The sequence below is a fragment of the Pimephales promelas genome, chromosome 3 (genome assembly GCF_988280905.1).
Source record: "Pimephales promelas chromosome 3, fPimPro1.hap1.1, whole genome shotgun sequence".
Classification (NCBI taxonomy): domain Eukaryota; kingdom Metazoa; phylum Chordata; class Actinopteri; order Cypriniformes; family Leuciscidae; genus Pimephales; species Pimephales promelas.
This window is the reverse complement of record NC_142771.1, coordinates 40,759,631-40,786,136: the sequence shown is the minus strand read 5'-3', so window position 1 is coordinate 40,786,136 and position 26,506 is coordinate 40,759,631. Positions and strand designations below refer to the sequence as shown.

General features: G+C 40.0%; 1 protein-coding gene across 1 annotated transcript in view; it reads right to left on the bottom strand.

The window, feature by feature from the left end:
- LOC120476207 (NACHT, LRR and PYD domains-containing protein 3) overlaps nucleotides 1–24,978 on the bottom strand; it is a 30,633-nt gene extending 5,655 nt beyond the window's left edge. Inside the window, 7 exon segments of the mRNA XM_089128896.1 lie at nucleotides 5,150–5,323; nucleotides 6,035–6,208; nucleotides 11,580–11,753; nucleotides 14,951–16,876; nucleotides 22,535–22,624; nucleotides 23,907–24,141; nucleotides 24,886–24,978. Coding sequence (XP_088985022.1) covers nucleotides 5,150–5,323; nucleotides 6,035–6,208; nucleotides 11,580–11,753; nucleotides 14,951–16,876; nucleotides 22,535–22,624; nucleotides 23,907–24,141; nucleotides 24,886–24,898 — 2,786 coding nt within the window. The 5' untranslated portion in view covers nucleotides 24,899–24,978.
- Between the last annotated feature and the right edge of the window lie 1,528 nt (nucleotides 24,979–26,506).

The window sequence follows — 26,506 nt, the reverse complement described above, 5'->3', positions numbered from 1 at the left end:
CTGTCTCTGTGAACTTTTTTTCTGCAGTGCGTCACAAAAATGAAACAAAACTCAGCGAATATTTGTCAAATATTCTTTTTTTGTAAAATGTTTATGTATAAGAGAGAGAGAGAGAGAGAGAGAGAGATACCTGTCTGTAAACACACCTACAGACAGTGCACTTCATATAGTAATGATGCATGCAAACAGATTAAACACCCACATCAACTTATCACATCATGTTTAATCAGAATGATAGATAGATAGATAGATAGATAGATAGATAGATAGATAGATAGATAGATAGATAGATAGATAGATACTTTATTCATCCGTTAAGGAAATTCAAGTTTCCAGTAGCAACAATTAATAACAATTAAAAACTATCCAAAAAAATTAAATTACAGGGATGCGTTATAAAGCCGTATCGCCTGAGGGACAAAAGACTTCCTCAGTCTGTCGGTGGAGCAGGACAAAGAGAGCATCCTGTCGCTAAAGGTGCTCTTCTGTCCAACAATGATGTTGTGCAGTGGGTGAGAGGCATTTTCCAGGATAGAAGAAAATTTACTAAGTGTCCTCCTCTCTGCCACGGATGTTAAAGAGTCAAGTTTCACCCCCACCACTGAACCAGCCTTCTTCACCAGCTTATCCAGCTGCATGGTGTCCCTTTTTTTAATGCCGCTCCCCCAACATACTACGGCATAGAAGAGGACACTAGCGACAACTGTCTGATAAAACATCTGCAGTAGCTTCTGACAGATATTGAAGGAGCCTAACCTTCTCAGAAAATATAGTCTACTCTGTCCCTTCCTATATAAAGCATCTATGTTTTTGGACCAGTCCAGTCTGTTGTCCAACTGCAGCCCCAGATATTTGTAAGACTGGACCACCTCCACACAGTCACCTTCGATAAATACAGGCTGCAGTTGGGGCCTCGGTCTCCGAAAGTCGATCACCATCTCCTTCGTTTTTTCAGTGTTCAGCTGTAGTTGGTTAAATCTACACCACCTCACAAATTCATCAATCAGTGTCCGATACTCCCCCTCATCTCCGTTCTTAATACACCCCACGATTGCAGTGTCATCAGAATACTTCTGTATGTGACACAATTTTGAGTTGTACTTAAACTCTGAGGTGTAGAGTGTGAACAAGACCGGGGAGAGCACTGTCCCCTGTGGTGCTCCCGTGCTGCTGAACACTCTCTCAGAGGTGCATTCTCTCAGACGAACGTACTGTGACCTCTCAGTAAGATAGTCCGTCACCCACGTTATTAGTTTTAAGTCCACACCCATCTCCTTCAGTTTGTCCTTCAATAGTGGGGGCTGGATGGTATTAAATGCGCTAGAGAAATCAAAAAACATGATTCTCACCGCGTTGCCACCCCTATCCAGGTATGAAAAAGACCGATGGAGCAGATAGAGAATGGCATCATCCACCCCCACCCTCTCCTGATATGCAAACTGCAGAGGGTCAAGTGCATGGTGGACCTGTGGTCTGAGGTGGTGTAACAGCAGCCGCTCCATGGTCTTCATAACGTGGGATGTCAGGGCAACTGGCCTAAAATCATTTGGCTCCTTAGGGTGTGGCTTTTTTGGTACTGGCACAATGCAGGACGTCTTCCACAGCACAGGAATCTTCCCCAAATGCAGACTCATGTTGAAAATATATTGTAATGGGTCACCAAGCTCTCTAGCACAGGCTTTGAGCAGTTTTGGACTTACTCCGTCTGGGCCAGCCGCTTTACTGGGACGGAGCCTTCTCAACTCCCCGCTCACTTGGGTTGCTGTGATAATGGGTAATGGAAGTGGGATATTAATCTCACATCCAGCGCTGTTAATAACACTGCATGCAGGCGGGTAAGGTGTGGAATTAACAGCAGTACATGCCCCGGTAGCAGCGGTAGTGGAGGACACAGGGCAATCGAACCTGTTAAAAAATGCATTAAACTGGTTGGCCTTTTCCACATCCCCCTCCACAAGGTTCCCACGCTTCAAACCACAGCCAGTGATGGTCTTCATGCCCTCCCACACCTCCCTCATACTGTTTTGCCGTAACTTCTGCTCCATTTTCCTTCTGTAAACATCTTTCGCTTCTTTCAGCCGGAACTTAAGCTCCCTCTGTATGCATCTTAACTGTTCCCTGTCACCAATCATAAAAGCCCTCTTCTTCTGGTTGAGGAGGTCCTTAATGTTGCTTGTGATCCAGGGTTTGTTGTTGGCAAAACAGCGTACAGATCTAGTAGGAACAACAATATCCATACAGAAGTTAATGTAGTCGGTTGTACAGCCAGTGATACCATCAATGTCCTCCCCATACGCCTCCTGCAGCATTCCCCAATCGGTACACTGAAAACAGTCCTGCAGGGCTTCCTCCACCCCAGGAGACCATTTCCTGAAAGAACGTATGGTGATGGGTTCCCTTACAACTTTGGGCTTATAGTGAAGTTGGAGAAAAACAAGATTATGGTCTGATCTCCCCAGTGGTGGTAGAGAAATTGCAGTGTATGCATCCTTAACATTAGCATACAATAAGTCAATAGTTCTATTTCCTCTGGTGGTACAGTCAACATACTGATAAAAAGCAGACAGTGAGGAGTCCAGTGTGACGTGGTTAAAATCCCCAGAAATAATCATGAAAGCTTCTGGGTGCTGTGTCTGCAGTCTCGCGACAACCGAGTGGATGACGTCACATGCGACTTCAGCTTGTGCTCGCGGGGGAATGTAAACACAAACCACGATAGTGTGTGAAAACTCTCTAGGCATGTAGTAAGGACGCAGACTTACAGCCAACAGCTCAATGTCCCTAACACAGGTTGTCATCTTCACAATAATATGTCCAGGATTACACCATCTATTGTTGATAAATATCGCAAGCCCTCCTCCCTTGCGCTTCCCACTAGCCCTCGTATCTCTGTCTGCTCTGACTGTAGTGAAGCCAGGTAAGTCCAAGTTGGCGTCCGGGATGCTAGTTGTTAGCCATGTCTCGGTGAAACACAGTAAACTGCACTCTCTGTAGATCCTCACATTCTTCACCAATGCAGCCAATTCATCGGTTTTGTTAGCCAGTGAGTTGACATTCCCCATGACCACTGATGGAACAAAGGGCTTAAATCTCCACAGCTTCTCCCTGCGCCTAGCTTTCACTTTAGCGCCCGCCCGACATCCGCGGTATGGCCGTCTCAGATCCCGAGGTAGATGTGGTACAACGCCGGCACTGGCCGAAGTCCTGAGGGCAACCAGCTGGTCTCTCATGTAAACAAGTCCGTGATCGTTATTCAGTAATATGAAGTCCATATTCGGTAAAAATAAAAATAAAGATATGATAAAAAACAACACTATACTAAACATATATATCTATAAATACTAACATTTAAGATAAAAATGGGCTATAAAAACACTAAAAACACGAGAGCACAAACAAAGCTACTGGAGGAGCTGCCGCTTGCAGCTGGCGCTCATTAAGGTCTATTGGATTATTATATTAGGTCTAAATGATTAGATTCATTTACTTTAATTTTGGGATGGGGTGAGAAATAATCATGGAATAAGAATAATTTCAGAATAAGTTTGCCACAATATGTCCTTGAAAGGTTATTTTTCACAGACCCTCAACAAACAAACTTGTTTTAAATCAAATCGTTCGGGTACCAGACAGGAGTAGGCCTATCAAAAAGGATAGCACAAGTAAACCACCTGTTAAATACAACAAAACCAACAGAACCAAGAAAGAAGTATAAAAAGAAAAAGTATTTGGGATTGAAATTGTTGTTTAACGAATTGTTGTTTCTTAAGTTGAAAACTTATTTTTATTTTTTTTTTTCTAAAAATGTTCACAAAGTCTGAGTTTTTCTGACTTTCAACATAAAAGGGTTTCAACAACACCCCTTAAATAACACAGTTAAAAGTTAACCAATGCAAAACAACAACCAATAAAAAAGATAATTAAAAAAATGATCAATTTAAGAAATAAACAATCACTAAACAACAATTTCAATCCCAAATACTGTTTTCTTTTTCTCCTTTTTTTCTTGGTTCTGTTTCACACATACAGAGGTATGAAGGTGAAATTCTAGAGGGCCACCCCTGAAAGCTCATTGGCCACCCCATGTTACAGTGGAGGCTCCCACTCCGCCTCCTCTCCGCCACCAGAGGGAGCCTTCCCCGGAATATTAATCATTGGCCTTGAACTCAAATTCCCATCATGCCTCTTACCCTGGACTGATTGCGCCTCACACCTGCACTGCATTTACACACACACATAAAAGACACCTTCACACACCACATCAGTGCGAAGTCACTGCGAAGTCACATCAGGATTGTGGGGAAAACCTGAGTGCAAGGAGGAAACCCACACCAACACAGAGAGACTATGCAAACTCCATACATAAAGGCATTTATTTACATATGCATTACGGCTGTAGCCTGACTTTGTCATACTCATATTCTAGTCAGGCGTGTCTTAACCGAACCAGGAAAAAAAACCTCTGCACTCAATTGGATAGTCGGACAGACCTACAACCTTTCAGAGCAACACAGTAAGTCAAATAATTTGCATAACACAGTTGTCAACTATAGAACGTACATATTTTAGAAGTAAAATAACGAGTGTTGCTTCTTTTACTTACTCCTCCATGAGTGCGACCAAAGGAGAAACCACAACGACCACAGGCTTTTCATTATGTCCGATCTTCTTAGCAACCATCAGAGCCAGCTGATAAGTTAGACTTTTCCCGAATCATGTAGGAAGGACGGCAAAAATATCTTTCCGATCGACAAATGCCTTGATTGTTTTCTGTTTGTCTATTAAAATTAATGCGCTGTCGATTCATTTTACAACAGCTGCAGACTGTCCAGCTGCAGTCATCTCTGAGGGAAACAAGTTAAGCGCTCTTTGATAATGTGATGATTACATCCCTGCAGATCACCTGTCCATCATCGTATAAAGCCCGCCCTGGCAATTTGATGGCGCAAACATTTTTTGCCTGATCATAATTATTCCTCAATGGATCGAGTCAAGACCGAACTTCCCGACCAAAAAATGTTGTGGGCGGAGTTCGGGCTGGCATCCAGGCTATAACGGCTGGCATTTGGATGTGAAAATATAAAACATTTCAGAATAAGTTTGCCCCGATATGTCCTTGTGTGGTTATTTTTCACAGACCCTCAATTACCTCAGTATGTTGAGTTGACAGTTTAGACTCTTCAGTCCGGCACAGAGCAGCTTCACTCCTGAATCCAGCAGGTCATTGTTACTCAGGTCCAGCTCTCTCAGGGAGGAGTTTGAAGACTGTAGAACTGAAGACACGGTTTCACAGCACTGATTGGTGAGCTTACAGTGTGCCAACCTAAATGAGAGAAATGAAAAACAAATCATTACAAAAACAATATTATTAATAAAGACTGTTTATTTTATGGCGCTGTTTACATTTTTATGTTATGTTGCAACCTTATGCTGCCTGAAGTGTTTTAAGTATTTTTTACATCAATCTGCACTATATGACAAAGTAAAAAGAAAAAAAACAGATTTGTGATACTGAAATATTTACTTTGCTTAAGTACACGAAGCCTTAACTCTTATTTAAGAGTTAGTACTTATTTAAAGCACATAATCTGGTGCAGATTACAGTTTAAAGTCTTTTTGGGTATGATGCCACAAGATTTGCACATCTGGATTTGTGGATTTTCTCCCATTCTTTTTTGCAGGTCCACTAATGCTCTGTTAGGTTTGATGGCGACCATCTCAGGCCACAAACAAGGGACACCCTGGACATATGGCCAGTTCACCAAAGGACTCACACAAACACACATATATTCACACCTATGTAAAATTTAGTCTCTCCAATTCACTTATGGGATTGTGGGGAAAATCGGAGTGCAAAGAGGAAACCCACACCAACACAGAGAGAAAGTGCAAACTCCACACAGAAAGGCATTTAATTACATATGCATTATGGCTGGCATTTGGAGTGTACATTGATGTGAAAATATAAAGCATTTCATAATAGGTTTGCCACAATATGTCCCTGTGTGGTTATTTTTCATAGAACCTCAAGTACCTCAGTATGTTGAGTTGACAGTTTAGACTCTTCAGTCCAGCACAGAGCAGCTTCACTCCTGAATCCTGCAGGTCATTGTTACTCAGGTCCAGCTCTCTCAGGGAGGAGTTTAAAGACTGTAGAACTGAAGACACAGTTTCACAGCACTTATAGGTGAGCTTACAGTGTGCCAACCTAAACGGGAGAAATGAGAAACAAATCATTACAAAAACAATATTATTTAAACAGACTGGTGTTTTTATGGCACTGTATGCATATGGGGTGTAACGGTTCAAATTGCTCAACAGTTCGGTTCGTATCACGGTTTTAGGTTCACGGTTTCAAACTCACGGTTTCAGTACGGTTCAGTATATGCTGTGAATAACTGGAATAATCGATTACTGTCAAATAAAAATAAGAATACAATAAACAGTGCTTTTGAGTTTTTTTGGTTAGGTCTAACATTAGTTTTCAGGTACAGAAATTGAATAAAGTAATCAAATATAAAATAACATTGTATATTTGACTACATAACAGTACACAAAACTGACGGTTCAGTACGTACATCAGTTTTGAAGTCACGGTTTGGTACAGCAGAGTTGAGAAAACTAAACCTAAAATTGCTCAAATTTATTAAACAGTGGTTTACTGAACAAACTGTCAGTGTGTCTCTGTCTTTAAATGAATTAAATTATGAATTTTGTATATTTACTATGCAGGATCTCCAGGGAGCCCGAAGATAACAAGTGTCTGTATTTTGTTCAAGCCAACATAAAAACGGATATCATTCCAATATATATATATATATATATATATATATATATATATATATATATATATATATTTCTTGGGGGTAGATCTAGACAGTGTTAAGAGTCGTAGAAAGTTTCGTACCATTTGGGCAAAGATAACTTCTTTTTTTTTAATTTGACCAAAAGTCATTTGCGGGTTAAAAAGACCCCGAAGATAACCAGAGGGTTAATAAGGATTAGTCTATATTTAATTTTTAGCTAACACTTTACAGCAGTGTTATCTTACATTTAATTCCATTGAAAATGCTACTATAATCAATAAAGTAAATTTAACTCCGTGATTAGGCTCTAAATGAGTTCAGTGATTCAGATCAAAAAATGATTATGTTAAAACATAACCAACACCAGCAGATCACCTTTTATTTTTGTTTATCTGGCAGTTATAACTCAGTTACAGCAACTAACTAAAGTAAATCTGAAGTTAAAAATGTAAGGGGCTAGGGCCTCAAGTATATGTATGTATTGTCCTCACATTCCTTGTGGTTCCATCTTAATTACATACCTGACTGGTAGGCTCATTATGTAGCTTATTGTCTTCTCAGGTGTAAATCACATCATTATTCATGATCATTCACACCCCCACGCATATTGCTTTTTTTAAACAAAAAGTTTCTTACAGAATATAAATCAATGTATTGTTTTAAGTGAATTAGTAGGCAGGATAATTTTCACATCATTTTGAAGCAAAAACTCTAGGCGGCAACTTCCGTCAAAAGTCGCACCCTGATTCATGGTCTAAGAGCGTTATCCCTGTTCTGTTAATGAGTAATGGGTGTTTTTTTGGGGGCATAACGTGCAATAATCCAATCACAGACTGATCTCCTATTCCCTTTAAAAGATTCACTATTTACATGGCAACATTTGGAAGCAGACAAAATGTCTCAGGTTACGACTGTAACCCTCGTTCCCTGAGAAGGGAACTGCATCGGAATCGACACATTGGGGAACGCTCTTAGCGTATCGCGTCTTAAGCATGAATGAAACTAGTCCAATTTCGATTGGTGTTGCGTCATGATGTCAGCCGTGACGTGGCATGTGATGGTGAGCGGAAGCTATATAAGGAACCCCGGAACAAACAATGTCAGCTTCTGATTGGTCGAAGCAAGTCGTTTCAGGGCGCGAGCAGTGTAGCCGAGGGACGCAGCGTTTCGTTGCCTTCTCAGGGAACGAGGGTTACAGTCGTAACCCGAGATGTTCCCCTTCAAGGAAACTCCCGCTGCGTCAGAATCGACACATTGGGGAATGAAATGTCCACTGCGCCATACTGAGAGGTACGCCCTGGTGTGAAGCAAACTGGCACACTCAAGACGAGAGAACCCGTGAACCCAGAGTAGAGGGTAGATCCAGACTATAGTGTCTTATAAACGTGTGAGGGGAGACCCATCCTGTGGCATCACAGACCTCCTGAAGGGAAACACCTGCCAACAGAGCTTTAGAGGAAGCCACTCCTCTAGTAGAGTGGGCTCTTAGCGCCAGAGGTGAAGGCAAGTGACGCACCTCGTAAGCTAAAGAGATTGTATCCACTATCCATCTGCTAATAGTCTGTTTTGAAACAGGCAAACCCCTTTTCGGAGACCCAAAGCATCTCCTATTCCCTTTAAAAGATTCACTATTTACATGGCAAAATTTGGAAGCAGACAAAATGTCTCAGGTTACGACTGTAACCCTCGTTCCCTGAGAAGGGAACTGCATCGGAATCGACACATTGGGGAACGCTCTTAGCGTATCGCGTCTTAAGCATGAATGAAACTAGTCCAATTTCGATTGGTGTTGCGTCATGATGTCAGCCGTGACGTGGCATGTGATGGTGAGCGGAAGCTATATAAGGAACCCCGGAACAAACAATGTCAGCTTCTGATTAGTCGAAGCAAGTCGTTTCAGGGCGCGAGCAGTGTAGCCGAGGGACGCAGCGTTTCGTTGCCTTCTCAGGGAACGAGGGTTACAGTCGTAACCCGAGATGTTCCCCTTCAAGGAAACTCCCGCTGCGTCAGAATCGACACATTGGGGAATGAAATGTCCACTGCGCCATACTGAGAGGTACGCCCTGGTGTGAAGCAAACTGGCACACTCAAGACGAGAGAACCCGTGAACCCAGAGTAGAGGGTAGATCCAGACTATAGTGTCTTATAAACGTGTGAGGGGAGACCCATCCTGTGGCATCACAGACCTCCTGAAGGGAAACACCTGCCAACAGAGCTTTAGAGGAAGCCACTCCTCTAGTAGAGTGGGCTCTTAACGCCAGAGGTGAAGGCAAGTGACGCACCTCGTAATTGTATCCACTATCCATCTGCTAATAGTCTGTTTTGAAACAGGCAAACCCCTTTTCGGAGACCCAAAGCACACAAGTAGCTGGTCCGACTTGCTCCAGCCTGAAGATCTACGCAGCTAAATTTCCAGGGCTCGTACTGACCATAGTAAATTTAGCTTCGCTTGCTCATCTGACACATGCGGTGGAGGATGGAAGGCCTGAAGAATAATAGACCATGCCACATTTGAAGGAACTTTAGGCACATAGCCAGGTCTAGGATGGAGAATAACCTTTACATTACCAGGAGCAAATTCTAGGCAAGAAGGAGCAGATAACGCTTGCAGGTCCCCAACTCGCCTTATGGACGTGATGGCTAGCAGCAATGCTACCTTAAAAGACATACATTTCTGTGAAACTTCATCCAAAGGCTCGAAGGGTGCCAGGGATAACCCCTCGAGAACCTCAGCCAGATCCCACGTGGGGACTCTGGACTGGATGACCGGCCTCATCCTCCTAACTCCACGAAGAAAACGTATAATAAGTGGGTGTCTCCCCAAAGAATCTACCCCCAAAGGCATGTGGAAGGCAGCTATGGCCGCCACATAAACCTTAAATGTAGACGGGGAGAGCCCATCAGAGAATCGACACTGGAGGAACTCCAGCACTGAAGCCACTGGGCAGTTAACTGGGTCCACCTGGCGTTCTCTGCACCATAGCTTAAAGATATTCCACTTTAAGGCATAAAGTTTCCTTGTGGAGGGGGCTCTAGAGTTTAGAATGGTCTCAACAACCTCAGTTGAGAGACCGGCATTTAAGAATTGGTCCCCCTCAGGGGCCAAACCCACAGTTTCCATAGTTCGGGCCGAGGGTGAAATATCGTGCCCTCGGCCTGAGAAAGAAGGTCCCTCCTGATCGGTATTTGCCATGGAGGGCCTGCTAATAGAACCATCATGTCTGAAAACCATACTCGGGCCGGCCAGTACGGGGCTACTAGGAGCAAACTGATCCCGTACCTCCTGACCCTCTCTAGAACCCCTGGGAGCAGAGCGATCGGGGGAAACACGTACATGATGAAGCAACGCCACTTTTGCGTTTTCTCTTCAGATTCGTTTCCGTGTAAACACAGCCTTAGATTACCATCGCTTTCTAACTAAACTTTTAATTTAGAATGTTGTACATAATGTATAGGTGTCACGATTAGATCCACGGAAGACAAGATGATTTAAAGGCAACAAGTTTAATAAACAACTCAGAGACATAGCCAGCAGGCGAGAGTGTGCAACGCACAAACAATACCGGACACTAGACAGAAAACAAACAGGAACTTAAATAAACAGTGGTGATTAACTAAACAATTAGCAGCTGTGATGAATGTGAGAAGAGTCCATAGTGACTGATCGGAAACACAGACAAGGAAACACAAGCAAGGAATGAAAACAAACTAAAACTCCATGAACTGAATATAACTGAACATAATGGTGACAATAGACTGTGTGTAGTGTTTTTTTTCTCTCTCATTAAAGGGTTAGTTCACCCAAAAATGAAAATTAAGTCATTAATTACTCACCCCCATGCTGTACCAACCCCGTAAGACCTTCGTTCATCTTCGGAACACAAATAAAGATATTTTTGATTGAATCTGAGGGCTGGATCACTTTTCCATAGACAGCCTGAGGGACTGCCTCTTGACGGCCCAGAAAGTCATTAAAAGAAAAGGTTTAAATATTCCATGTGCCTACAGTGGCTCAACTATAACTTTATCAAGCGACGAGACTACTTTTTGTGCGAAAAAAAAACGTAAATAATGACTTTATTCGACTTTCCATTACTTCCTTATGGGCGCATGCGCGAGAACTGAGACGAGACCGTTCTTCTTCGACTACTTTTTGTTACCGGCTGCTCACCGCTTAGGAGTTTTACCGCCCCCTACCGTATAAGATGACGTACTGCTTGTAAACAGAACGTTTTGCGCCTCCGGCTATATCAGTACGTCATCTTATACGGTAGGGGGCGGTAAAACTCCTAAGCGGTGAGCAGCCGGTAACAAAAAGTAGTCGAAGAAGAACGGTCTCGTCTCAGTTCTCGCGCATGCGCCCATAAAGAAGTAATGGAAAGTCGAATAAAGTCGTTATTTACGTTTTTTTTTCGCACAAAAAGTAGTCTCGTCGCTTGATAAAGTTATAGTTGAGCCACTGTAGGCACATGGAATATTTAAACCTTTTCTTTTAATGACTTTCTGGGCCGTCAAGAGGCAGTCCCTCAGGCTGTCTATGGAAGAGTGATCCAGCTCTCAGATTCAATCAAAAATATCTTTATTTGTGTTCCGAAGATGAACGAAGGTCTTACGGGGTTGGTACAGCATGGGGGTGAGTAATTAATGACTTAATTTTCATTTTTGGGTGAACTAACCCTTTAAGTGTGATATACAACTGAAAACTAACTGTTGCAATATTGCAGCCTTGGTTTGGTACATGGGAGTATTGTAATGAATAAATGTGCAACAAACCTTAGTACGCTGAGTTGACAGTTAGGACTCTTCAGCGCATCGGAGAGCAGCTTCACTCCTAAATCCCGCAGAAGATTGCTACTCAGATCCAGCTCTCTCAGGGGGGAGTTTGATGTTTGCAGAGCCGAAGCCACAATTTCAGTGTTCGTATGTGTGAGGTTACAGTCTGCCAAACTGGAAAAAACAAATAAGTGACTTAAAATCACATTTTATGAACATAATGTGTATGGTGCTTCACTACTCTTATTTCTTCTTGTTTATAGAAAACTTTTTTGTGGTAAATGGACTAAGGCTGAATACTGTCAATTTGGTTGAGAATGAAAACAACACACAACAGCTGTAATTTGTGTTTTATGGTTAGCATAAAATAAATGAACAGAATGAGGCATTTATACAGCGCCTTCATATACTACTGTACACCCAAAGCGCTTTACAATCATGTTGAGATCTTTCCTCAACCACCACCAGTGTACTTGGATGATGCAACGGCAGCCACAATACAACAGCGCCAGTGCGCTCACCACACACTACTACTGATATTTAAAACAATACATAAGAACAGTTTAAACACAGTGCTACAAAGTGATGGTACACTACTCCACAGGCTCTCCATCACAATAAGCTGGGTCTGAATCCTTTGAATCGTTGATTGCTCCATAAATGATAAATCACATTTGAGATTTGTGCTGGCTACTGTATACAGGCCACCTGGGCACCATACAGACTTAACAAAGAATTTGCTGACATTCTATCAGTTAGTACTGGCTGCTGATAAAGTCCTAATTGTTGGGGATTTTAATATACATGTAGATAACGAAAAAGATGCATTGAGATTCTGAACTCTTTCGGAGTTAGAAACCACGATTCAGGACCTACTCATTATCGTAATCATACTCTAATATTATCACATGGAATCAGTGTTGATGCCATTGAAATTCTACAGCAGAGCGATGACATCTCAGATCATTATCTAGTCTCATGCAAACTTCATTTAGACATGGCTACAAAGCATACTCTGTGTTATGTTAGACCTATCACTTCTGCCACTAAAGCCGCTTAAACGCTTGTTAAAAAAAAACAACTTGATCCTACAGAATTAGACAATTAGAGGCCGAGACTCGAAAATTATGTTGGCATTAGTGAAACTGCACTAGCATGGTTTAAATCATACTTATCTGACCGTTATCAGTTTGTAGCAGTAAATGAAGAGATGTCTTATCGGTCAAAAGTTCAGTATGGTGTACCACAAGGCTCAGTACTAGGACCGTTGCAGTTCACTCTGTATGCTACCATTAGGAGATATCATTAGAAAGAATGGCATTAGTTTTCACTGTTATGCTGATGATACTCTGCTATATATTTCTTTACGCCCTGACAAAACTTACCAATCCAAAAAAATAGTGGAATGCATAGCTGATATAAAAAAACTGGATGACTAGTAATTTCCTACTACTTAATTCTGAAAAAACACAGATTCGAATTATTGGACAAAATACTTCCTCATGTAATAACCTAGAATACTGTCTAACACTTGATGGCTGCCCTGTAAAAGTCCTTGTCGTTGGTTAGGAACCTGTGTGTGCTCTTTGATACCAATCAGTGTTGCCAGATTGAAAATATCAAAGTATCGTACCAGAAGCTCAAAATTATCGTATTTGGAAGAAAATGATCGTACACACGTCAAATAATATTATTTATATAATATAATATATAATCTATATTAGATTATAATCTAATATAGATTATAACAATATATATAATCTATATTATAATATCATTAAATATTATAGATAGAATATTATATATCTATAATATTCTATAATACTTCTCTGATGTTCTGTAATAGCTTCCTCTGTAAAATACTATAGTATTTTTATAAAAGGAATTACGTAATATTTTGTATAATATTGTATAATATTTTGTCCTAAAATACTACAAGATTCGTTTTTCCTAAGGGATGTCTCATTCACATTAGCGTTATCAGCTTAAGGTTATCAGCTCAATACAGAGTGAGAGTGCGGTCTGTGAGAATTCGGATAACTGTCAGCAAAACCCCTCGGCAATTTCGAGGTTACTACTGATCACCGTTTTACAAAAGGATTAATAGTTTGGAGTGAAGGTTACGTACAGTTGTTATGTGACAAGGTTTTGTGGACTTACAATAACTTATATCAACTTAGTTGATTGAGTTAGGCTTATGTTACCAGTAGCTACCGCGATGTCTTACCTGGAGATTCAACCAGATAATAGTCTGGAAACGACACCTCCGGCCATTTGGTGGGTCATTGACCCAGTTTTTAATTAAATAAAGGCAATCATAACCTATTACAGTTCATTTTGCAATGTACCGTTGCCGGTCGGCAGCCGTCAATGACTCGCAATATGACATTTTTGTCATTCAAATACATACGCTGCTTTCCCCCACGCCGACCACGCCCCCCAACTATGACGCGTTGCCGAGAGAGTCGACTGGATTGATGACGGGAGCGGGGGAGACGCACACACGCAGTCTCTCCCTCATACCGTGCTCTCTCGCCTTCATTTTCTCCTCACAAGCATGACGTAAATCAACAGCTAGATCAATACAATGAGTATAGAAGCACTATGATTATGACCCCCGATCACAAAAATCTGAAATTATCGTACATTATGGGATTTTTTTCATTATTGATCGTACATCGTACAGAGGTCAAAATTATCGTACAAATACGATAATTATCGTACATCTGGCAACACTGATACCAATCTATCATTTGAAAGTCATGTGTCTAATATCTGTAAAACTGCAGTTTTTCATCTTAAAAATGTATCTAAATTACATCATATGCTATCAATGAAAAATGCAGAACAATTGGTTCACCGCCGGATCCAGGCCATATCCAGATCTGATCAAGGACCATCGCATGGACACAACGAGAACACATCCCTGAAGTGCCAGCCTCATTAACACTGTAAATGCCTCATGGACACCTCAACAAACTCATCTCCATAGCGGCGGGATGACCCCCAACCAGATGGAACTGGATAAATATTGTGAAAGTTCTGATCCAATCTGACTTCTGACCTATAATGCTGCCTAAATCATAATAATACACTGTTCGTTCGTTGGCCAAAGGAGAACAGGGTGAGCGCCCCCTGCTGGCCTCACCAACACCTCTTCCAGCAGTAATCTGTTTTTTTCAGGAGGTTTCCCATTCAGGTACTGACCAGGCTCAGCTCTGCTTAGCTTCAGTGGGCAACCAGTCTTGGGCTACAGGCTGATATGGCTGCAATTCCATATTTGGCATATGGCTGCGAACATGTTATTCACCAAACCTTCCTCAAAATGTCTATTAAATGTAATAGTGTTATTATTAGATCTTCACACTCACCAAGCTTTTCTGCAGTTCCTCACAGCAGGTACCAGTCTCCTTCGACCCTCCTTTGATTTAATGTTGTACTTTTTAAGGTCAAACTCATCCATCACCTCCCCTGACATCAGGATCATGTTTGCCGAAGTTGAACATTGTGCAAGAGTTAGAATTTTACGTGTTGATTTAGATTTTAAAAACACCTGCATTTCTTTAACAACAGAATTATCCTTCATCTCAATCAAGCAATGTGTCAGATTCATCCATCTTTCAGGACTGACATTGTCTTTTTGACCTCTTTTGAGGTTTTGGATTATTTTCTTGAGGCTCTCTGGATTGTTCTCTGTGTGAATCAGCACATCTTGTAAGAGTCTCTGGTTGGACTCCAGTGAGATGCCATGAAGGAATCGAAGGAAAAGATCCAGGTGTCCATTTTTACTCTTCAAAGCTTCATTCATTGCTTCCTTCAGAAACACATCCAGAGGAACACTCACACGCAGAGTTCTGGACTTTCCTGTGAGGAACATTTTCAGAACTTCACTGTTCTTGTGTAAATAACAGAAAAACACATACAGTGCTGCAAAAAACTCCTGAAAGCTGAGATGTACAAAGCTGTAAACCTTCCTGTGATAAATCACAGATTCCTCCCTAAAGATCTCAGTGCAAATCCCAGAATACACTGAGGCGTCAGTGACGTCTATGCCGCTCTCAATCAGGTCCTCCTCATAGAACATCACATTGCCCTTCATCAGCTGATTGAAAGCCAGTTCAGCAAGTTTCACAATCACGTCTCTGTTGGACTGCAGGAGTTTCTCTGGATCTCTCTCTTCATACTTCTGGTTCCTCATATGAGTTTGAATGAGGAGGAAGTGTATGTACATTTCAGTCAGAGTTTGAGGGATTTCTGCACTCAGATCTTGTTTCAGGATGTTTTGAAGCACAGTGGCTGAGATCCAGCAGAAGACGGGTATGTGACACATGATGTGGAGGCTTCTTGCTCTTCTGATGTGAGAGATGATTCTGCTGGCTTGATGCTCATCACTGATTCTCTTCCTGAAATATTCCTCCTTCTGAGGCTCATTGAATCCCTGAATTTCTGTCACACGGTTGATGTATTTGGAGGGGATCTGATTGGCTGCTGCTGGTCTGGTGGTGATCCAGATGAGAGCTGAGGGAAGCAGATCTCCTTTCATGAGGTTTGACATCAACACACCCACTGATGAAGACTCAGTCACATCAGAAACTTTCTCACTGTCTGAAAACATCAGTGTCAATCTACTTTCATCCAGACCATCAAAGATCAACACAACTGTACATTCATCATACATCTCTGAGTCCAGATCTCGAAGTTCAGGATGAAATTCCAGCAGAAGTCTGTGAAGACTGTACTGATGATCGTTAATCAAGTTCAGCTCTCTAAATGGAAGCACAAACATGAAATCTACATCCTGATTGGCTTTTCCCTCGGCCCAGTCCAGAATGAACTTCTGCACAGAGACGGTTTTCCCGATTCCAGCGATGCCTTTAGTAAGAACAGTCTTGATTGTGTCTTTCTTCTCTCTTCTCTTCTTCTCATATCCTGGTTCAGGTGAAGGATCAAAGATGTCATTGCAGTGGATTGGAGTGTCTTGGAGGGTCTTGTAACTTTTCTCCATCTGTAGCACCTCATGTTCTTCATTCACTCCTTCACTCTCTCCCTCTATGATGTAAATCCTGTTCAGGAGAGTCTGATTCTCTTGTAGTTTGATTCCCTCAAATAAGCTCTCATATCTGTTCTTCATGCTGGTTTTGTGCTGGTCTTTGACTCTCTGCAGATCATCATGCACTGGCTGGTAAGAATCGAGCTGCAGGGCTGCTTCTGTGTCATGATGACTGATGTGTTTCTGACAGGAGGATGATGTGCTGGTCTGACAGGACACATATCGGATCTGCTCAGCTCTCCCACCACTGGAAACACATCAAGAAGACAGAGACAAAAAACAAACTGAAAAGACCATTGTGACAAAAAGAAAATATTTAAATATGTGTAATATGTTAATCATATAGTACATATAGTAGATGGGTGTAACGATACACATATGTGACCCGCTCTGGCGAAATGAGTCGGAAATCGCAATGTTCCATTTTAAGATATGGCCCGATTATGTGGAAAAACATTGAAATAAGAAAAACATTTTTTTTTGTGCTAATTTCAAAGAACAGACATTCAAAAATAATCTCCAGACGTTTCGTAGTCCAAATAATTGAGTAAAGGTATTTAAATGACGATAAAAGTTGTCAAAGCTTTAAATTCGCTGAAATAAACATTGCTCTTCTCAACTCCCCTCACCTCTGCGCATTTCCCGGGTATCCGCTGAAACGTTGAACTCAAAGCGTTGAACTCACTGGAGGCTTATAACCTAAGCTGTGTGAGTATATTTATCTGCAAGAAGAATACATCTGTATCTGTAATACAAGGCTGTAACGATCGCGACACTCAGATCCACGAACCTGTCGCGGTGTGAGAAGACAGAATCACGACACGTCCCTTCATCTCCCGCCGTCATCCTTCAAGTCCAGACCCAATGCTACCACATCTTTAATTTACTATTATTTGAAGAGTTCAAATTATAAAATACGTAGACCTACACCACAAAACTAGTTAAATTATTACTAAATTGTTTAAAATTGGGCAATTTCCGCGTTATGGAGGAGATCCATAATTCCCAGATAATGAAATATTTTAATAAATAGGCCTATTTGAATTAGCTACTGCACAAACCAAAAGTAGTAATCCTACCCACCGGATGAAGAAGGGTTGACTCTCCCCAGAACATAAAATCTTCATTTTATTTTATTTTCCGTGTTTGCATTTATGAGGAAAAAACTATGATACGAACGTGACCGTTCTCTGGAAGCAGCACTAAAACTTTCACAGAGCCTTATCAGAAAGCAAGCACAAAGCCTTTCTTTAAAGTGAATTTCATTTTGAAATAATTTAATCTTAATTTAAATCAATGTTTCATCAACCAATTACCAGGATTTAATAATAAGAAATAAATATTGCAGACAATGGATAGGCTAGACCTAATCACTAGGTGGCGGCACGTGAACTGAAGCTCGTCTCATGAAACGAAAGTCAGCGTATAAGGTATTCTCCTTGCCAAACAGACCTGAGAAATATATATATTGAAACGGCTACTTTTAAACAGAACCATTCAAAACGAAAGAAAAGAGACTGCTCTCTGCTTATGTGGGCAAATCCGTATGAAAAGTGAATTTCTCTCTGGCACCTCTGTTAATTAGGGCCCAAGCCCTGAAAGGGCGAAGGCCCTATTGTTTTCCTTAGGATTATTATTATTATTATTATTATTATTATTATTATTATTATTATTTATACGACTATTCGGGCACTTTTGGGGCCCTTAACATGCTCAAAAACTCTTGAAACTTTGCACACGGGTCAGAACCCGCGGCCATCAGGGCCGGGCTGAAGATGGTACCCGGGCGTGGCAGGGGGGCTAGACAGCGCCCCCTGGAACGGGGTCCGAACACTTGGTCCATAAATCAAACACGCTTGCATGTAATAATATGAAACTCGGTACACATGTTGATCTCATTGTTTCATCTATACCTCGTGCTTTTACTTTTTACCCCAGCCCAACAGGAAGTCGGCTATTTAGGGTTGTTCGTAAAACACTCGCAATGGAATTTTTAATACTCCTCCTAGAGCTTTGATCCAAATTCGACGAAACTCGGTCAGCATGAAGTCAAGGCATTGAGGATGAAAGTTTGCGAGGGGATTTTTGATATCTCAAACGGTTTGGCCGTGGCGAGGAAACGAAATTATGGCGAGAAACGTGAAACAGGAAGTGTGTTATAACTTCAGCATACATTAACATATCTTGATGAAACTTCATCAGTGTGTTTGCTGTAAGAGGACGATCACATGGATGTGACTATTTCGAGTCAAAGTTATAGCGCCACCAACTGGCAGCAGGAAGTGTGTCACTTTCAAAATGCTTTGAAATCAACCTCTTATTTTTACCCGATTTGCTTCAAACTTCATCTGTATAATGTAAATACATGGCAGATGAAGACCTGTGAATAGATTCTTGATATCTTTGATACTGTTGCCGTGGCAACGCATCAAACTTTAAAATTCTTTTTTTTTGATGATTTTGAGACTCTTAATGGCTTTTGAGGCCCTTAACGGGTTTGAAAACTCTTGAAACTTTGCACACAGGTCATATCCCACAGCCATAAGGCCCGGGCTGAAGATGGTACCTAGGCGTGGCAGGGGGGCTAGACAGCGCCCCCTGGAACGGGGTCCGAAAACTTGGTCCATAAATCAAACACGCTTGCATGTAATAATATGAATGAAAAACTTCATCTGTATAATGTAAACAGATGAAAAACTTCATCTGTATAATGATGAAAAACAGATGAAAAACTTCATCTGTATAATGTAAACATACGGTAGATGTAGACCTGTGAATGGATTCTTGATATCTTTTAAACTGTTGCCGTGGCAAAGCTTCAAACTTTGAAATTATTTTAGGATGCTTTTGAGACTCTTAGCATGCTTGAAATTGCATGAAACTCAACAGACACATCACATTTATTAGCCAGTAGACATGTGCAAAGTTTCAGAAACGGGCATGGTGCAGGGACTAAATAGCGCCACCTTTTGACAAAAGTGGGGTTGTTATTTTTATCTACAGTTACAAAAATCGTTATATACATTGTACTCCTCAAGCCAGACAACTTTCTAATTCATAGTCATTAGCTCAGACCAAGAGGAAGTCAGATATTTTGGTTTGAATATGGTGAGACTCTCTCTGAGCCTACGTCCGTGTATGGCAGGCCCTTTTAACATTTAAAAGCTAAGTTTGCCTATCCGGAAATTAACATTGTAGATATCAACAATGTCTTTCTGTCTAGTCGTAATTACATTTTGGATAGTTTGTATTATCATTTAAGATATCTGTAACATAATTGTGACTAGTCAAAATGACAGACTATGGCAAGCCGTTTTAATATTTAATCATGAAAGGGCCAAAGCCTTCGGCACCGCCACCCCGGTGCCTTTAGGTAACTAAAGGAGCCGGGGTTGCGGTGCCACCGGCTTGGGCCCGCCATCGCTGCTCGCAGCTATATTTCTTTCTGATTTTAGAACATTTTTGTAAAAGTGCCTTTTTAATTATTTAATCCAAAAAAACTTAAAATAATTTGAGCTTCAGCCTGGTTAAATCCTATTATATTAATGTATTTGGACAAATTAAGCTATAAAATAAATCGTTTATCCCTTAAAATGCAATGGATTTTGAAAGAAATCAACAACAAAAAAAAAAGGGCAAAAAAACTTTAAAAGCGATTTTCTCAGGTTTTCAATTTGAAAAAAAGTGCAGATGACCAGACTTCAAATGTGTATATCTTTACAACCATTCAAGGTATGACTTTGACTAGGATATCATTTGAAAGCTTATGGTGTCCTCTTTCCATTAATACCAAAATCTCAATTTTTAAATTTGGGTCACTGTGACTCATTTTGCTGGATCAGGTCACATATTTGTATTAAACCGTTCAGTACGAGGCTTTCAGTTGGGTACGCATTACTAACCGAAAAAAATTGTTAGCATTAGCACTGTCATGACCACCATAACGTTATACAACATCAAATGGCAAACGTGATGAAAGCATTTGAGAAAGCATTTGAATTTGCCACAGAAGTAATAACATCATTGCGATATCTAGAGAGGAGCATTCAATGAATGTGCCCTGAATGAAGTTATAGGCTTTAAAGGGGTGATGAACTGAGAGATCAAATTTTTGACATCTAAGAGGTAATCATATTATAAGAATATCCTGTAAGTTTCAGAACTGAAAACGTCCTTGTTAGTACAATAAAAGCTTTTATTGACACCAGCCTCAAGCAAACGACTCGTTTTTCAAAGTGGGGAACTATGACGTCAAAGAGGATAAAACACCACCCCCGCAGAAGAAGATCATGCCTACTTCAACACGGCCGGTTTAGCCCCGCCCACCGATTCGCGCATTCACGCATAAATAAATAACATAGATGCCTACCTCGTGATGACAAACCGGATCAATCTACCGAGCAATACAGAATATTGTGCAGTGCCTGTTTGTGGAAGAAGACAGTCGCTGCATAAGCTTCCTCTGGATTCCAATAGGACTGCATGGATAAACTTTATTTTTAATGACGTTCCAGCTGATGAGGTAAAACATTGTCCGTCTGTTTGCTTCATTTCACTGAGGATTGTTTTGTAAACAAGACTGGATTTGCAGACCGATTAAGAGTAAAGAACGGTGCTGTGCCGTCTATATTGGATCTGACACACACGGACTCTGGGTCGAACATGTATGGGCGAATCATTCCGGTTGCCATTTTACAACATTGGACGTTTTCAAAACAATTTCCCCCAAGTGCATCGACGGGTGAGTTGAAACTCATTATAATATGCAAAACTGTTATCCACTCACAGCAGTGGGTGTTTACTTCCAAGTCTTCAGTGCGAGACGCCCATAAAAACCAAGCGTTTTTCAGCTAGGCTCAAAACTAGGGTACAAAATAGACTATTATTTATTCATTTTGATGTTTTTGAATGTAAAAACCAAGCGAATGTCATAAGTTGACCTCAGACAACAATATAATAAAATTTAAAAGCCAGTTCATGACCCCTTTAAGTCCACAAATCTGCAACATTCACCATGGAATTAATGTAGTAACAACTCAGTTACCATGGAAGTTTAGCAGGAATAGTAAAATGCTTTAAGTAGAACTACGTCATACATTGACGTGCTGCAGGTTGATTTAAGGGATACCCTAAATGTTCTGCTTGTGCGCCTTAAAATCACCTTAAGCGCCTTTTTAAAAATCAAGGAAATTTCTCTGGCATCCCTTTCTTTTTGCTGTATCGAAAGCGTACCGAACCATAATGCCACTGTATCGTATCGAACCGAACCGTGAATTTTGTTAACGGTTACACCCCTAACAAGAATGGTTTACTCTTACAAACAAGCATTGATACTTTTAACACATCAGTGTTTCTGGTTTGAGCAGTCTAACATTTTTTGTGTCATGAACATATGATTCGCAAATTTAGAGACAATCAGTCGATTTATAGGAAGTTAGTATTGGCTGATTTATGGCAGATCGATCAGTGTGTATCCTTACAAAACACTTACATTTATATATTAATATTTAAAATACTGGAATGAGCAAAGATTTTGTGGCACCTCTAGCAATTTGTCATGACAACCAGATTGGGAACCATTAAACTTATTTATTCTCAAAACAAAATGTACTTGTTGCAGTTTTTATCAAAATTGATTATTTCAGTACATTACTAATTTAAAGGATAATTGTCAATATAACACTGATGCAACACATGTAACAAAACTCATTCCTGTGTAAATGGAGATCTAACAGAGAAATGGCAGAGAAAAGAATAAGAAAACAATATTTAACAATTCCTATCTTTGCATCTTGACTTTCACTTTTTACTTGTTATACATGTTATAAAACTTTAGCCATATGATCATGTGTGCATTCTGTGTTCTTGTGTCTCTCAGCCCATCAGTATACATGATGATACTCACACAGGGTCAAAGGTCACTGCTCCATCACTAAATTTTGTGGTCTTCGTGGTCACACAGTTGGATACCGGAGAAGCTGCTCTCTTTCTTTTCCTGTTGTTGATAATGAAAAATAAACAGAAACTTTTCAAATTATTTCTCTGCAGATTATTTAACTGCTCAAATAAATTTACCCTCTCAATATTTCCTTACTTTATAGACCAGTATTTGTATTAGTTTTAGAGAGAAAAAAAATGTTTTATTAACACCATGACTTCTCGAGTGCATTTAATACTATACAGCCTTCACTACTTAAAAGTAGGATGGGAAATGCTGGAGTGCATCAGAGTATTGTTAATTGGTGAATCAATCGATGAATCGATGAATATTAACTTGTGGGCATTTCACGGACTATTTATGGGCAACGATGGGCGTGGCATGAAGCCGCAAAAGCTGCGCTACATTTAGAATTGATTGTGATTTATTAAGGGAAAAATGCGTAGGATGTGCGTGCGCACGGTTTTATAAATCCGAATATTTCTGTGCGTACGCACGTCCTATGTTTCATCCGTACGCCACTTCTGACGCAAATCCTACGCAAAGTTTTACAAATGAGGCCCCAGATTTTCAATTCATTTCAATTCATTGAAAATCTCATTGAAAATCAATTCATTGAAAATCTTGGGGATGTGCTGGAGGAAACTTTACAGAGTGCTGGACTCTTGCATTAACAACACAAGATCTTGACCAACAATTAATGGACCTCTTGATGGAAATAAATGTTGTGATGATATTTCCATAAAGAGGTGCGTCAATTTTGGGTAATTGTAATAATTGGTAAACTGTAAACTCATTAACAGTGAATCAGTTCATTTATTGTTAGAAGTGGATTAAGAGCCCAGTGGTCAAAAGCATTCATGAGTTGTTAAATCCCCAAATGGAGTTTGAATGTCTCCTAACGGCCATATTGGCTACTGCGCATTAAACTCCCAGAGCATATTGATTGTTTGGGGCAAATTTGAAAGTCAACTTGGTTGGACAGTCCTGCAGAGTTTTGCTCCAACCCTGATGAAAACTCACCAGTCTGTAGCCTTCAAGTATCCTTAAGACCTTGATTAGCTTGTTCATGTGTGTTTGATTATGGTTGGAGCAAATCGCTGCAGGACTGTGGCTCTCCAGGACCAACGTTGGCTACTCCTGATCTAGATATGTTCAATTTGGATACATATTTTATTTAGCATTTATTTTAATAACTATTTGTGCAACCATACGGATACGCACACATATGTTTATGTGTGTTATTGCCAGTGTTGTAGTTTTGGGGGCGATGAAAAAAAATAATATCTGGTCTAGGGCACAAACAGTCCAAACCAGCCCTGAAATTTATGATACTCACACAGGGTCAGAGGTCACAGCAGGTCCATCACTGAGATCAGGGGGCACATGCATGGAGATGTTACTCTTCATGGACACACAGCTGGACACTGGAGATTCTGCTCTTTCAGTGTGAACAGACGCCTCCTCCTCTCTCTCCTCACACACACTCATTTTACAGGTACGTTTCTCCTCCTCTCTCCCCTCATACAGTTTGCTCCTTCTCTTCCTCTTTGATGAGAGACTTGATTTCAGACCTGTATGTGGACACAGAAAACATGCACAAAACAACTGAATTCCAACACATTTGAATTAAATGGCATTTAATTAACTTTAACGCAGCATTAAAAGTTTTTCTCCAGTTAATAGTTTTTGTTTAGACATGTCAGATACACTTTCAAACGCAGCAGCCTCGTTTAAACACTGGATCCACCTTCACTTTAATGACACTGCTGAACTCTTGCAGGTGTTTTTCACAAGTTTTTGTCGTCTCGCATTAAGCAAATATGATGTGATTTGTGTGTGTTGATTATCCTGCGACTACACTTACTTTCCCCCAGTCTTTCTGTGTCACTAAACATTAGCCTACAATAGGCTATAGTTTTTTAAAATAGCCTAAAATAAACAATTTAAAGGCAACCAACTATTTAAACATTAAACTAAATGTCACAAAAGGTAAAATAATTTAACCATTGTCGGACATTTAATGAGTGTTACAGTTAACGTGAAGTAGGCTAGCAGCTATCACGAAAGTCATGTCCCAAACATCCTAAGGATCAAGTAAGACTACTCTAAATCGATACTAATTGTTTAAAAAAGTATTATTACTATTACTATTAGTACTATTTTCAACCAATAAATGAGTGTTACCGCTTCCGTGAATTATCAGGAAATCATCGATAAGTTAACTCATCAAACTGTGGCCGTGTTTGAGTTCGACAAACATGTTTAGAGATAATGCTCCGTATTTATACAGCTTTGAAACGTTTTAACGAACTTACCCTGAGAAGACATTTCTGTTTTTGAATCTTCTGAAATGGCGTCGAGTCATATAATGTCTCACCTGGTTACTGCTTTCGGTTTCATTTCATGATTCAGGTGAGTTCTGCTGAAAACAACCCCCGCCCCAAACTCAACTCAACGCGATGACGTGCGCTCTGCTGCAGACTGAGTGACACTTAAACATTACATTAAGGAAATGTTTTTCAATTTATCAATATTAAAAATATAATTGAATAGCCTATAACTTTTATAACTAGAAGTTCCATGTTATTATTACATGGTCCTAAAGTGACTGAGGAAATCTCTCTCTTTCTGTTTAAAAAATCCTATATAGTCCAAATTTCTCAATCTCGTGAAACTATAATCACATTGCCTATCTTTTATCATTATCTTTAGCTGCAGATTTTGTTTTGTTACTTTATTTTCTGTGACTTGCCACATTGTTAAAATGTTCAGATTCTGATTTCTTAATGGTGTTGTGACTGTATTGTTGGTTTATCAGTTGTGAATACATAGTGAATATTTAATAATTATTAAGACATTGGTTCATGTCAGTGTGCAGTAAGTTTGCATTTCTCCAGTATTTGGGCAGTGTTAGGTTAAAGTAAGCAATACAATATATTTTCCAAGTGATTGTTTTACATTGTCCTAATGTCTCTGGTAACACTTTAGAATACGGTTCCTTCGTTAATGAATAACTACACAAGAACTAATGAGTAACACAATATTAACAATCTAGTAACTATTATTAACTAACAAGAAACTCTGATTAACGAACTAGTAAGTAATAGCGCACAGACGAAAGTGGTAGTTCACTATTAAGTAATCAATAACTACTATTTTTTAATACTTCCCAGAGAACTACTGAAAAAGTTTATTAACAATCTAGTAACTACTATTAACTAAAAGAAACTCTTACTAACAAATTAGTAAGTAATAGCTCACAGATGAAAGTGTTACTAGATACTTCTGTGGGAATTACTAATTATTTGGATTCGTATTATAAAGTGAAGATCATTGGAACTAACTAGTAATGACTCCAGTGTTACTAAAGACATTTTCTAAAAGTTACTAAAGTTCACCAAAAAATCTCAAACATTTGCACAAATCATGACTAGATCATGTAGTAACACTTGAGTCATTACTAGTTAGTTCCAATGATCTTCACTTTATAATACGGATCCAAATAATTAGTAATTCCCGCAGAACTATCTAGTAACACTTTCATCTGTGAGCTATTACTTACTAATTCGTTAATAAGAGTTTATTTTAGTTAATAGTAGTTACTAGATTATTAATAAACTTTTTCAGTAGTTCTCTGGGAAGTATTAAAAAAAATAGTAGTTATTGATTACTTAATAGTGAACTACCACTTTCGTCTGTGCGCTATTAGTTCGTTAATCAGTTTCTTGTTAGATAATAATAGTTACTAGATTGTTAATATTGTGTTACTCATTAGTTCTTGGTGTAGTTATTCATTAACGAAGGAACCGTATTCTAAAGTGTTACCATGTCTCTCTTTATTTACCTCATCAGGGATATCCACATATTGCAAGAAGTGCAGTAATTATGGGATGTTTTACCGATAGCAGGACTGGATGCATGCATGGACTTCACAGT